Source organism: Myiozetetes cayanensis, unplaced genomic scaffold (genome assembly GCF_022539395.1).
Source record: "Myiozetetes cayanensis isolate MyiCay16 unplaced genomic scaffold, myiCay2020 scf5-8, whole genome shotgun sequence".
Lineage (NCBI taxonomy): Eukaryota > Metazoa > Chordata > Aves > Passeriformes > Tyrannidae > Myiozetetes > Myiozetetes cayanensis.
The window spans coordinates 45,702,417-45,717,583 of NW_026087742.1; the positions used below are offsets into that span (position 1 = coordinate 45,702,417).

General features: G+C 37.9%; 1 protein-coding gene across 3 annotated transcripts in view; it reads left to right on the forward strand.

Annotated features, from left to right (window-relative positions):
• Positions 1-15,167, forward strand: part of CDK8 (cyclin dependent kinase 8) — a 70,778-nt gene that overhangs the window by 9,023 nt on the left and 46,588 nt on the right. For all 3 annotated transcript variants that reach the window (XM_050332104.1, XM_050332105.1, XM_050332106.1), the window contains exon 2: positions 14,595-14,670. In XM_050332104.1, coding sequence (XP_050188061.1) covers positions 14,595-14,670 — 76 coding nt within the window. The remainder of the gene's footprint in view (positions 1-14,594; positions 14,671-15,167) is intronic.

A 15,167-nucleotide genomic window follows, 5' to 3' on the forward strand; every position in this document is an offset into this window, starting at 1 on the left:
AGAAGTGTCTTAAGCATAAGAAAAAAAAAAAAGAATCTTAATTTTATAGCTTCACATACTAATAATGTCTGTACTTCTAAAACCCAAATAATTCTGTGTCTGTACAAAGTCCCTCCATAAAGAAATACAAGGTACTAGCTGCTTTTGAGATCCTGAAAAATTGATGATGGACTTCCAGCCTTGCTATCTTAAATTTACACAGAGGTTGCTGGTTCTGGTTGCATCTTTTTGTGTCTTGCACAGCAGTAATGCGAGTGATGGCATTTATGAAGCTTGATGTATTTGTTCTCCTTCCCAAGGGTGTTTGCTTTATTGTGGAATTATCCACTGTCTAAATGCAAATTCAGATTGTAAGTATGATTGCAGCTAGGGCTGTCTCCTAGGATGAGAAAAGTAATGTGTTGTATGGAAGTAATCATCTGCACGTCTTCTGCCAGTCTGCTGCTGTGAAGAATCTTAGATTTCTTCAGCTCAAATGATTTGAGGCTAAAATGTTTTGCTTTCTGGGCATATGTTGGGGGAAGAGGAACTTCCAGATCTTAAACATTTGAAATGTGACAGGAGGACCCATGCTGAAGGGATGCATTCAGAATTCTCATTTTGAAATTGAGTAAGAACATGAAGATTGTTTCATCACTATGTAACTGGCTCACTTTTTTATGCTTGTTTAAAATATTAACAAAACCAATGGGGTTGTAATATTATAAAATACTTTAAGAGTTCTGTATTGTGACTTCAGGCAGATGATAACAGCTAATCCTTATCTGTTATTTTAAGTCTTGGAAATGTTCTTTAAGGTTTAATACAGCTAAAATGTGGCAAAGTAAAGTAATGAAGTTGGGGCAGGAGCATAAAGATACTTAACTTTGCTGCTAATAAAAGGCTTGCTAAAAGGCTTTCTGGTAACCTTCTCCTGTAAAGCAGTCTTGAGTTTGGAGTAGAGAATCCTGTCTTATGTGAACAGATGGGAATAAAGTTTCAGTTTCAGGCTTCATCCCACCAGGGTTTTAACTCTGCTGTGCCTCTCCCCCTGCAGTCCCCCATCTTTTCTTCAGGAGCTTGGCAAGTAGTGCTGTGTGTTACTGCTATGTGCAGGCTGATAACCATTCAGGAGGGTTTTGTGTTCTGGCCGAATAGCCTGCTGTTCTCTCTTGTCTCCTCCAAGGCTCAACAAATGGTTTCTGAGACGTTTTCAAGCCCCATAATAGCACATTTAGGATTACAGCATAGCTTTATTCATAGTTACAATTTTTTGTTAGGTACGAGCCTACTTGTGAATGAGTTGGTAACTTTTGTGTATTGTAGGCTTTGAGAAGTATTTGAGAAATAGCTGTTTGAATTCGGAAATCGCTAGATGATCTTTAAGGTCCCTTCCAACCCAAGCCATTCTATGATTTTATGAATAAAGCTATTGGATTTTTCACAGAAGTGTATGAAGTCCTTAGTAGCTTATACAGGAAAGGTACTGGATAGATAATTTAATATTCAGCCTTTTTTTCTTTTTTTTACATAGAATTCTACTGATGTTGCCCTATTGCATGTTTTTTTTGCATATCCTAATAAAAGACTGACTTGAGCATAGGAATATTGGGATGCCAAAGAGTCCTTGTAAAATTATATGTAATATTCAAGCAGAAAGATACTACTATTGAGGCAACAGTTTCTATTCAACTGAATCTGAACTACCGTGAGTGTTGAGTGGTAGTATGGCAAAGCATATTGTGCACTCAGTTCAGAATTTGCAGGAAAAGAACTATAAGTCAGAATTAAAGCTGCAGATACTTCTTTTTAAAGGACAAAATGTTCAAGAGAACACAGTGATTTTCTCAACTACAGATGATAGCCTTAACATCCAAAATTAAAATTATCTTTGAAAAGATTCACATGTTTTGCGAATAGGGAAGAACACAACTAAAGGTCATTGAAACAATCTGCTTGTTTTTCTGGGAAAGCTCTCTGCTGTGTGCTTGTAACACCTTGCATACAAGATGTTGACATTTGAATAAAGGACACTTGAGAGTTGCTCTGAAAAAGAAGACTCAATTTATTACTATCTGTGTGAGTAATACATGCAGCTGAGAACTTGGAATACAAAAGGATCTGAGTTGCAGCAATCCCTTGATTCCATTTTGTGTTTCTGGCCATGATGTGTTTTGTGTGAGGGGCGTAGCCTTACCCTGTGAACCAGGAGCCTTAGCTGCAGGTGTACTTCCAATTTCAGTTTGCATTCAGATAATGGATAACCCCACAATGAAGCCTTGGAAAGTCAGGTTTTATCGACTCTGTTGTTCTCACAGAACTACTGTGCCAAGGTATGGAGCTCAACAAAAGCTACTGGGGAAAGCTTTACCTAGGTGAACTTCAAGGCAGCAAGGCAGCAAATTTGTCCCTGAGTGTAATTTGAATCTTATCTAACTTTTTGGACTTGAACGGCTTGGCATTCAAAATCTCTCATTTCCTTTTGGGTGAACTTCAATCCTGTTTAAGCAGGGTTGAACAAAACATCCCTTCACAAGTAGATGTGCTAACAGTGCCATTCACTGTTATGTTAGTTTGATTTTATAAAAACTCAACTGGAAGCTTATGTGACTCTGCCAGATGAGTGTCAGATACCAAAAGACTCAAAAAAAGAGTAGCTATTGCAACATGGAAAGCTCTGTGGGTAAAATGTAAGGGAAAAATATGATTAAGTCTGCATTTGCATCTGCCTGACCAGTTTGCCTGTGCTGTGTCGGATCAGCAGATCCAGCAAGGCTACAAAGCAGAAAATACATCAATGGATGGCTTGTTAGCCTCATTTCATTTAGGTGGGTGCTTTCTGTCAGGGAGGGATGCCAAGACAAAACTCTGTGGTAGTGAGTAGTTAGTGAAACAGCTAGTCAGGGCACGCACAGAGGGAGAATCAACTTGGGACTTGGCCTACAGTAGGATGAAAGAGCAGATTCAAAAGGGTATTACTGAGGACTGTGGATGACAAACATGGTTTGTTCTTTGCTTCTGAAGGATCCTGAATCTATACAAGGTTAAAAAAATCTGCTTGAAATACCACTTTGGTTAGAAAATAAGAGGGGTGATGATAGGAGGAGGTGGCCTCTTAAAGCTGAAAAAGAGCCAAGAAGGTGAAACATTGCAAACAGCCTGGGAATCACTTCTGAAGCTTTGCTGGGCTCTTAGTGAGTGAGAGTGAGTGAGCATGCTCTGTAAACACATCAGTTAAAACAATCTGACATGCTGAAATCTTAGAATAAAGTATTCCCCTGGGAGTGAGGATATGTTCTTTGAAAAATTAGGTCTTCTATGAGTGATGAATAAAGAAATAGAAGGTAAGTGATTGTAGGCCAAGTGTAAAACTGTAGTATGAGAGCCTCCTTGGCGACCTCCTTCCACCCCAGCCCTCAAAAACATGCAGAAGCTCACTCCACCTTGAGACAGTACTTGAGAAGACCATTGAAATTAATATTTTTTCCCTCCATCTTTTCTGATACATCAGTGCCACAGCACTATCTGTAGAATCAAGGCACCACTGAGCGATCAAGGAAGTGTTTATAGAATATGAAAGGACAGCAAGACAAAAACTGTTGCTTTGTCTATGCATTGTGAAAGAACTTAAAAGACTGGAGGTGAAGGCATTTATTGGGGGATCTGTCTCAAACTGCAGGGTTTGGGAAAAGGTCTATTTGAACAAACTGAAGTGAAGAGCAGTCAGTTGTCTAGGTGAGATGTGTTTGCACATCTGAAGGGGCAAACTTCTAAGCAGAAAGCATAACCCAGTGCTTTAAATTCACCCAGCTGTGAAACATTGGGAAGGGCAGTGGTGAGATCAGGTTTTAAAAGGACTTTTTGGGAGAGTGGAAACTACTGACTAGTAGGGTGAACCAGGAGCAGAGATAGTGGACACATGAAAAGTGCTGAGATGAAGAGACAACAGCCTTACAAAACGCATTCAGCACTTCATAAGTCTATTAATATGCATCAGTGGAGGTTAGGGCAATGCAGTTGATGTAATCTAGCTAGATTTCCTAAAGACATTCTGTTAAGTCAGCTACCAAAGACTTAAGCTGAACTTAGAGGCAGTCTTCTCTGGATGGAGAAGCTAGAGATGTGAATTAATGGTGAGAGGTCATTAGTGGTATCTCTCAGGAATCTGTGCTGCTCGGAAGTTTTGTTTGGAAATCACTTGTCATACATAAATAGTTGGGGAGCAGCTTTGCTGATGAGTGAGTGTTACTTGTGATAGTGAAGGCAAGGACTGATCATGAAGTCTTGGCTCTCATGATATGGATCACAAAGTCCTCCTCCAATAACATGTCATACTCCATGTGGAGTGATGTGTTTGAGAAAATGGTCCTTTCTTTATATGCACACAACTGTAGTCTCTGAGTTTTTTCTTACTTAAGAAAAAGATTGTGGAGTTCATAATGACAGTTTTGTGAAAGTGCCAGTTCAGTGCATGTAATTGCTAAAAAGCTGAGAGAATCACGAGACTTACCAGCAATGGAGTCGAGCACAAAGCGTAGTGTAAATCTTGCTGTAAATCTTATTTTTAGTATTGTAGGCACTTCTAATCCCTTCATCCCAGGCAGGGTATAATAACAGACCTAAGGAGGACTAACAACAATACTTAGAAATGTGGAGTGATGTCTTTATGAAAACTTCAGTTATTCCTTCCTTGTGAGGGTGTGGGACAGGGAAAGCCTGTAAAATCATGAGTGTCATTGAGAAGATAGAAAATAGTTGTTCAGTGACTGGATAAATTTCTGAAAGAAAAATCTGTTAAGGGATATTAAATAAGAAAATATAACCTATGAACCTGTAGCTCCTAGGCAAAGTTATGACTTAAAAAGTGTCTCATCACAGAAGTTTTTCAAAGCAAAAAATATCTAACTTTTTCCATGTAAACCAAATAATTTCACAGATTTGACTACTGAAGAAAAATGGACCAAAAATAGAAGTTAACCAGTGAAATTATGGTTTTCTTCAGTTTAGCTCAGTGCTTTAGCCCAGTTTGTTGTTTGCTTTTCAAAACAGATGGTTTGAAATGCTGTGTTCTCTTTATGCAACTTCTAGTTTCTGAAGTGGTATAAATACTGAGATGACTTAAGAACAGGAGGAAAGTGCAGATGAAATACAGCAATCTTTTCCTTTAGAGACAATTTGTATGGGCACCTCTTGTTTTGCTTCCTGTAAAAGTACTGCTAAAACTACCACAACCTTTAATAAAGCAGAATGGAGCTTTGAGTGTGGAGTACGGGTTTGCTGCCTGTCAACTGGTCTCATGGGCACGATTTTCATAACTGCATGGTTTAAAACTTAGGTTTTAGGCTGGCTGTCAAATTACAGTTTTGTGGGAGAAGGGAGGAAAAAGTAATCAAATCCCAGTGATTCTCTCCTCTGTGGAACTTTTGTGCCAGAGTTCATTGCAGATCTGGGGTCAAGACTGACTTGGTCTGTTTTTCAGATTTTTCGAATTATGGCCAGTTGTACTTCCTGTGGTTTCACCACCATCAGAAAACAGGCGGTGAAGCTGAGTGGCATCTTGCTTTTTCTCCTCCATCTCTGTCTCACTCCTCTGCTAATTCTTCCTTACCCTACTGTAAACTGACAGAATTAGTTAACTCATGTTAGTCAACTTACTTAATATTAGTTAATATCTTTTTTAGAAATGGATGACTTTTTGGAAATTGCAGGAGGTGAGTCATGTCATGGAGTGTGGCACAGATCAGAGCTGGCATAAAGAAGGGGATTTTTCTGCAGCAGCAGACCAGAGATGTCAGAAAAAGGCTTTCCTTTTGACAGCAGCAAATTCTTAGATCAGAAGAACCACATGTACTGTGCATCGTTGAATTTACTTGGTTACTTTGAACTTCTTGCCAAACTACATGTTGTGGTAAAAAGTGTTAATTTAAAAAAAATAAATCTAAGAACAAAAGGAAAAAAGTGAATCAGTAATTGACATTCACCACATCAACTGTCTCAGAAGCCTTAGTGTTTATTGAATTGCTGTTGATGGTTTTTCCTCCAACTGTGGAAATTACCTTTTCTTTAGCCATTGAAAGCTCTGATTACTGAAGGATTTATTTTGAAGTAGAAAATATTCTCAGCAGAAGCCTTGCTGTCTGATAAGAATAATGATGCTGTTCTGGCCCAACAGTTTTGCCATGCCTTCTAAGTATTTTGGGAATGAAAAAAGTATGGATGCCTTAGCTATAACCTTTAATAAATTCAGTTCTGTTAATGCATTTTCCCCCTGCAATAATTTCTTTGTGTTAGCATTTTGGTAAGTAATACGGGTTTTTATTTTCACATGACATCTTGTAAAATTAGACCCCAGTCCATGAAATAGGCTTCATCCACAAACTGTGTACCTTATGCTCTTCTATCCTTTTGTAAAGTTGTTTTTTTTCTTAAAGCATGCAGTTTATAAAAATTGCATGTTAAACTGTTCACAAGACTTCGTTCTGAAACATTCCTTTCTTTCAGGATAAGCTATATAAGCAATAAACCAGAGCACAAACGCTCTTTTTTTCTCTGCTTCTGAATATGCTGTCTTTTGCCTTTCTGCTTTTTTTGTGCATTGTGTACCTGTCTTGAAAAGGGGGGGGAAAACCCAACCTCAATCATGCAGATTTATTTAAATGTTGCCTTAGAGGTGAATCTTTAAATTTTTTTTTCTTCTGATAGGTTGTTTAGTTTTTACGTATAGCTCTTTCTAGGCAGCCCCTGGTGGTCTAGTGGTAAAGGCGCCGCGCTATCACCGCGGAGACCCGGGTTCGATTCCTGGTCAGGGCCACTCCCGGGCAGGTGGGGCTCGTTAGCCCTTAAAGGCAACCCACCTACGTCCTAAGGACCTCGCTGCCACCGTCCAAGCTCGCTTGGCCCCGGCAGATGAACCTTAGGATTAAAGGGTGGGCTCAGTTCCGCGCACACTGTGTCTCACCTAAAAAATCCAATGCGCAGGCTGGAAGGTGTAAAGACCTTCCCCGGATCTTCGCTCGCGAAGACTGGCCATTATTATAGCTCTTTCTATTAGACCTTCTTGAAGTCGAATTTTAATTCAACTAGAACTTACTGACAAACTTAGAAGGTATTTGCTACCTAGCAATAGTAACATATTTTTGTTACTTCTGTGGAAGAAAATGAGGGAAAGGAGAGATCAGTGGGGTAATTAAAATGAAATATGAAGTTTCTGCAACATGCAAGTTTAACAGGGATGCTTTATTTTTTGGAGGCTCCATCCAGCTCTGATTCTAGACAGTCAATTACTATCATTTTTAACATGCTTCCAAGCATTTTTTATTCTTACTTCATGAATCTCATCTTTGAAGTTGGAGAAGTAAATAGCATTTATTACTGTAGAAATAAAGAAGCAGTCTGAAATCTCCCCTTTGGGAATGAGCACTGTTGTGTGTGACACTAAAGCACGTACTGATGCTGGCAGCTACATTAAAACAGGTGGAAGGTGCTGCTTTTGGTGGCAAGTGCAAATATATAAGAAGTCGCACTGCTTTATGAACTGAATTTCTCCTCATCTGCAGATTAACTAGTACCATCTGCACTTATTCTCTTCTCTACACATCTCTCTGGGAAAGAGGTGTTCCTTTATTCTCATCACCTCTTTGCAGGTAACTTTGTAGAGGAGAGAAGAACAGTTGTAAACTACTGTTTTTAGCTGAAATGCTTGACAAAGTAGTTCAGACTCACAGATTTTCTGAGTGGATTGTATTATTCATGATCCTTTCTCATATATTAATACATAAGAGGCTTTCATGACAGAATCTGGGATTTTATGTGATTTTTGGCAGATTTTTTCCTTGAAAGGAACAAGCTAGAATTTATGATGGGATAAACTTTAATCTGGTTGTAAATACATTTAAATACTCTGGGCTTGAATAAATCTGAACTTTTAAAAATAGTCGTGCTTTGGTTGTGTAGCACACAGTTTATAATAGAGAAGATAATGTTAACCTATTTTCTGTAGGCTTAATGCATGTTATAGGACTACCACATTTTTCAAAATGTTTCTAAGTGCAGTCGAATGAAGAAACAGTAATTTGAGCTCATGTTTGTCTACTGGTTTTGTTTCATCCAACTTATTTTAGCTGAAATGTGGTCACAAAACAAAACCCCCAAGTGGCCCTTGGAAAATTAAGTGTCTTTAGAATAATCAAATTTTTTTGTTGTATACTTAGAGCATCAATAGGACTAAAATAACTTTCAAGTCCCTCTCAAACAGTTATCAGGGAAGAACATAATTCTAGTTTATGTTGTGTCTGTATTTTGAAAAAGTTTGCTACTTTAGCTGTAGTGAGTTTTTCCAGTTATCAGAATTACTTCTGCAAGTGGTGTCGCACTTAGCTGCAGCTTTCTGGCAAAGGTGAATGTGTTGCATCAAGCTGACGTGGAAAGAAAGTAGTGGTTAGGAGGTAACCCAACTTCAGCTTAAATGTGAACAGAAACTCCTGTGCGTTGCTAGGTCTGCTTTATGCCTTTAGATAACTCCAGTGCTCATCTGAGCAGTCAGAAGACCACTTCAGCATACTAATGGGGCAGAAAGAGTACCAAAGAAAGATTGGGAAATATATATTTTCACTTTCTGAATAAGCTCATCTCTGTTTGAAAATGAGTGCCTGAGCTCCAGCGCAAAGGACAGGAGTGTGTGTGTGGATGAAGGTTCTTTCAGCAGCAAACCAAAGCAAGCCATTGTGCGAAACTTCATTGGTAGTTTTCAGTCCTTTTTATCAACACAATTTCAAAACCTTTAAATATATGAAACCTAACAGGTTTTGAAAAAAGGAAATTACAAACAGTGGAAGTGGTTATCATTTCATCACTCTTAGCTCAGGTTTTTTTGAGAGAATGATGTATAAGATCTTGGTCTTTATTTTACCTGAAGGTACAGGATCAGTGATGAGACATACTGTGTGTGCTAATTAGTTCGACAGAAGTTTTGACCTAAATGTGCTTTCTGGGAAGTCAGGTGCTTATAATGCAATTTCTCAGCCTTTTTACCAAGCTGTTTTCCTATACAATTTATATTCTGGTGATGCACATAATTTTTACTATTTAACTGTTAGCCTCTATCCTCACAGAACTGTTACATCTCATTCTGTAGAGTTATACCTGTTCAGCTTCGTACATTGAAGTGTATGCAATGGTAACTGCTGGGTTTCATGCATTTATATGTTTTTACAATTTGAAGCTTTTTTCTCTCTCAGCCAGTTGGATTGTGACAACAAAACCCAGTAAATTTAATACATACTGTATTATTCAGTTTTAAGGGCTGTATATCTGTGGATGTGCTTGTTGAGGTTTAACCCCAGCAGCTCAACCCCACACAGCCGTGGGCTGTCCAGGCTCTCTAATTTGGCTGAGTGTAAGATGAGGTCATGTCACAAGCTTTGCGAAGGTGGAGGTAACATCCAGTGCTTTTTCACTATCTATAGAGCTAGTCCTCTCATTGTACGGGACACTCAAGTTGACCAGACATAACCTATCCCTGGAAAATCCTTGCCAGCTGTTCCCACTCATTCATATTCCTTCATGGGCCTGAAAATAGCTTCCCAGGAGGATTTGCTGCATAACCTTTCCATGGACTGAGGTTAGGCTGATTGGCCTATAATATCACTGAACCTTTTCTCCTTTCTCAGAGAGGGTCCTGATATTTGCCCTTTTCTAATTGTCAGGAATCTGCCATGGAGCACCATGACCTTTTGCAGATGACAGAGTGGCTTTGCAGTGACATTTGCCAGCTCCGTCAAGCACCCTCGAATGCAGCCCCCCTGGTCTTGTGTCTGTCCAATTCATTGATGACCCTAATTTGGTTTTGCTCTACTTCCTTTCAGCAGGACTATGTTGCTAGCCTTGAAAATGTATAGTTGTGAAATGTAATGTGATGAGAAAACCAATGCTGAGGAATCATTGAAAACCTCAGCCTCTCTTCTGTCCTTTGTCGCTTTGTTCTCCAACACACACATTTTCTGGGTTGGTAATAGGTACAAAATGCAAATTAAGTAGAATTCCTGGTATGAATATTTTATTCTGGCAAGATTATTTGGTGCCATGAATGTGGTATTGGAAAACAGATAATTCTATTCTTGCCTGTCATCATTTGAATGGGTACCAGTTTGCCCTCATCTTGCTGTGCTTTCTAGAAAATTATGTCTTGTTTTGGTGGTGGTTTAAATGTTTGCTGTGATTATAACATTGGCATTTAGTATAAATGTCTAAAATCTCTTCAAAAACTGCATTTGTGTATTCATATATTTTCCAAGAACTGAATTACTGCTTCCTGTAGACTTCACTTCCTATCTTGTATGTCTAGGGTGGTTTACATTTACTGAAAAACAAAACAAAAACATACCACTGCTGTGACCTGGGGGAGAGAGGCGGGGGATGATGGCATGAAGTGAAAATGCCAAGCCTCCTAAAAATTATAACTGGCCATTGTAGGTGTTTGATTTTTGTATTTTAACCTAGAGAAATAAAAACCAAACCAACATATTTTATTGGTAGGCTTATCTTTTCATTATCAGGCTTCTTATTCTTTAGGGTTTAAGAGATACAAACAATTAAAAGATTCCTTAGTTTTCTGTAGAAGAGATGCTGCAGTTCCCTGTGGTGGTTGAAAACTGTAGAGCCTGTTTCCCTCGAATGTTTAATTGCAGTCAGGTTTTACATTTCCTCCGTTACGAGAACAAAACTATTCCTACAGTGACCAGTTAATTTTGAATTTGAGATTTTTAACCATAGTGTAACTTCAGAATGATTATCACTGATTTTAAGGCTTTGGTACTTTATTCTGCTATATTTGTTACTGGATTGAATTTTGAACTGTTCTAATGATGCAAACAAAGGATATTTTGTAGCATTGTGTCAATACATTTCTACCAATTTTATGGTATGTGAGATGAAATAAAAGAATTAATTTTTTTTAATATGCCTTTTATGTTATAGGTCTGCTTTTTTTATATGTATGGGATGTTTTTTCTCACACTTGCTGAACATACTTATGCTTAAAGTATCCTTCTAAATTAGGGGTTGAAATACCAGACTTTTTAATACTGAGCTTTCGCAACATGCTCTGGTTCAGCATGTGTCTCTTCCTGTTCCTTTTGATTTTTTTTTTCAGAGATTAAATGTTTCTTAGTGGTACTCTTGCTCTTCTAAATTCAATAGAACTTAAACCAATGTTTTGAAGCAGCTTTGTAATAAAAACTTAATTCTCTTTTAGATGGCCATTTTTTTATTCAAGCTGTAAGAGCAACACCTACTCCTTTATGGTACTGGGCCCTTAAAATGCGAGCTGCTAAGTGACCCATTTTGTTACTCACAGTTGGCTGTGGAAGTTGTTTATATACAGGTCTTCCTGTCCCCCCTCTCACCCCCCCTTTTTGCTTGTTTTTTTCTGGTTGGGGTTTTTTTGGTGTTATTGTTTGTTTGTTTCCTCCCTACCCCCCTTCCCCAACATCTCTTTAGCTTCAAACATCTCTCTTTATCTTCAGAGAAGGAAATTAAGCATATCCAAAATCTTGGGGAAGCCATTTGGGCTACCATTATGATGCTAAACAGACTATGGGCAAAATAATTTTAGGAGTTTGGTAATATGGGCTCGATCATCATGTTTGGCCTTTGTTTTGGTTTCCTAACACTTTTGTAAACTCTTATGGCTCCCTTTAAAAGCCATTCTCCCAGTTCCCTTGGCTTACAAAGAAATACACTAGGTTTTATAAAGAAAATCTCATTTGACTCAAAGGTAGAAGTAGGATTTTCCTACTTTTGTAAAAAGGGAAGCTGCTACTAGTGGTGTAGTGGGTAACCGTGGTGTGTGAGCAGCCTCAGAGTAGAACAGATGTTAGAGGGGGTTGGAAATTGGTTTATTACTTTGTATCTCAAGTGTGCCAGCACAATTCAGAGAATTTAAGTCTCGGAATTGGTTATTGGTTTACATTTGGTTATTTTGTTTACATTCTGGAGGAGAGAGGACTGTGGTGCTAAAAATGGGCCTTTATCCCTAAACTGTGATTTAGTTTCATTCTTGTCACCATGCTTATATTTCCTCTAGACTGCTTGGATAGATGGAGGACAGGGCAGAGGCCACTTGCTCTGGGTTTCCATATGCAGAACCTGGGCAGAGGAAAGAAGCAAGCAGTTCATTCCCCACAGGCCTTGGTCACTGTAAGAGCAAAGTGAAGTCTGGCATTGGAGCTCCAGATCTCAGCTCCTTGACTAGCTTTTAATGGGAGAAAAATAATTGTCAGAGACTTCATGCTCATCCATTGCTCAGAGAAGACCAAATTATATTTTTTTGAACCACCATGTAATATTTCAGCATTAAAGCACTAATTGTGACAGTTAACAAACACAGCTGACAGTGTCTTTTTCCAGTTTTGTTCTAGGAAACAGCTGAGGTATTTTTTCTACAAATTTCCAGGGAGGGTCTGCCATCTGGTATGGAAAATTTTAGTCTGTATTTAATTTGGCAAAAATTCGACCATCTTAAATGTGTGGCGGGCTTTGTTGTTGACAAAGTGCTACCAGGAATGCTTATAAGATCACCAGTTACTTCGTAGTACTTCTTGTTATACTGAGTTCTCATTCAAATACCTTGAAATCTGAGCAGATAAGCAACAGGACAATGAGAACAACTTTTAGTCAGACAGTTTTGCTCTCTAGTCAGTCAGTGGTAATGAGTGTAACAGTAGCAGTTGTGTGGTAGCACTGCTCATGAAATAGAGATCTCTCCAAACACCTCAACACTAAGTAAAAGAGCACACAGGGAAATGAGAATAACCTCTAGTCCAATCCATTTTGCTTCAGTAACAGCTGCAAGACATTGGTATCTAAGGCAGAGGGTAAAACAATTTTTAGCTGAGAAAATTTTCCCGTGTTTTTCTATGAGCAGCATAGGAAATCTCTGTGCAGATTGGGGTTATGTTCAGTAGCTGCTCATGGAGTAGTAACTGCAAGTTTTTGTAATTTAATCTTAAATCTTTTTATGCTCTTGATCCCTGTAATATTCTGTCATCAAGCGTTGCACAGTTCAATTATGTGCTTAATACCATAATGGCTTCTTGCTTTCGGGCTTCATGCAATTTGTTTTCTTCTAAGATGAGAACTAAGAGATTGTATAACACCTTGTTTTGGCCACGTAGGAGTTTGTAGTCAGCATTGGCTCTTTCTCTTCCAGGCTGGCAAGTTTCAGGTTTTATTATATGGAAGCTTTTTATTGCCTTCTGTCATTGTCTTACCTATTTTTTTTCATGTTTGTGTCTTTTATCTTGCTGCATCCATGTAATTGGACTCTTGCTGAAATTTGCTTTTGTCCATTTGCTGTTTTGTTCTTTCTTGTAATGAGCTGTGTTCAGATTTTGTCCATTAATTTTCCACTTTTCCCTAGGTAGTGATGAATAGGGGAAGGCATGTGTTTCGGGTAGGAAGAAAGCAATTCAAAGCCTTGAAAATGGTTAGCAAGAGCTGAAGGAAACAAGTGTGTATGTTTTCAATGCTTAGCTACAGTTTGGTTTTATTTGCCTTTCAGACGTTTGAGTTGCATTTTTTTAGGGTGACTCTTCACAGCTCTGAAAGCAGAATTCATTAAAAATTAATAAGTTTTCTTATGTAACCGAGAGATTTGAGGCTATACTTGTGTTCCGAGTATTGCAGGCAATACTTTTATGTCCCCCAGGGGTGCTGTGGATGCCAGCCCACAAGTGAGAAGGACAAGCATTCCATCTCTTAAAAGTTTTGAGTCTTTGAGGCAAGAGTTTAGTAGCTTCTTTTGCTGCAGTGTATCTCTTCTTCATTTTGCTTTTGGTGGCTGGAGTTACTAATAAACTTGCATTTTAAATCAGTGATTGTAAGGTACATACTGGTTCAAGTACAAGGAAGTGATGTTGGCTTGTTTATGTGTTATGTATATTTAAAGTGGAATAAACATTTTTTAGAATTATAGAATGGTATGGGTTGGAAGGCATCTTCAAGGTGTTGTAGTTGCAACCTCCTTGCCATGGGCAGGGATACCTTCCACTAGACTCTGCTTCTGGATTCTTCAGATTGCACAAATGTCTGGTGGTTGTTTTTTAATCAGTCTTGGTAGTTTTCTTAGCTTGATAGGAATAAATGTAAGGCACATTTTGGTAGGAGAAAAAAAATGTTTTAATGTGTTTTAATGGGACATTACTTCTTGGCTACTCCAGAATTCATTAAAATATGGTAAAATTTACTGTGTCCCAGAGTAATAAATTTATGTGAGATACAACCCTAGCTAGGCTTATTTCTAGTATGTGCTAATTGCTTGCTTTGTTTTCTTTTTAATAAGGAAGGAATGGAAGAAACGTTAATCATTGTATTTTAAAAAAAAGTTTTAAAATCATCTCAATGTAGTGAGAGAAAACATGTTTTAACTTTATCAAGGTAATGTGGTTAACTTAAGATTTAGCTTGATATCCAGACATTAAATAGTAAAGAATCGAAAGAAAATAACATGCAGAATTTGTATTAATTAAAAACTGTCCTCTGAATGGTGTTGAAGACCTCATTTAGAATTCATGGTGCAATTTTTTTAAAAAAAAAATCCTTCTTTTTCTCTTTCACAGGAAAGATGATAAAGATTACGCTTTAAAGCAGATAGAAGGTACTGGAATTTCCATGTCTGCATGCAGAGAAATAGCAGTAAGTAACAGTTCTTTCTGCTAGCCAGACTTATTGAAAGTATTGACTTGATTGCATGCTGGGTTTTGTTTGCTGAATCATGTTATTCTACTACAGGTGCTATGTCTTTATCATAGAGGTATAAAGTAAGTACAAATGTCTTAGATGATTTTATGTACCTATTTTGTTTGCTGTCTGAAAAGGACAGGGTTTTTAAGTTACAATTTACTGCCTGCCTTGGGGCAAACCATATTTAAATGCAGTGGTTTAAAAACATGATAGGAGTTAGTGACTTAAATTACAGATCTGATCTGACTTTTTGCATTAGTCCATCTTTTCTTGAAGAGATTAATTCCTATTGGATTACAATGATCAAAACATTTTAACTTCTATTTAAGCAAAGACTTTAAACTGAAGTTAGCCTTGGAGGCTGTGATACAGCCATGAATATTATTTAAACATTTTATTCAGTTTTTCATGTTTGTATTTGTATATTTCAAATATATTGATATATAAAT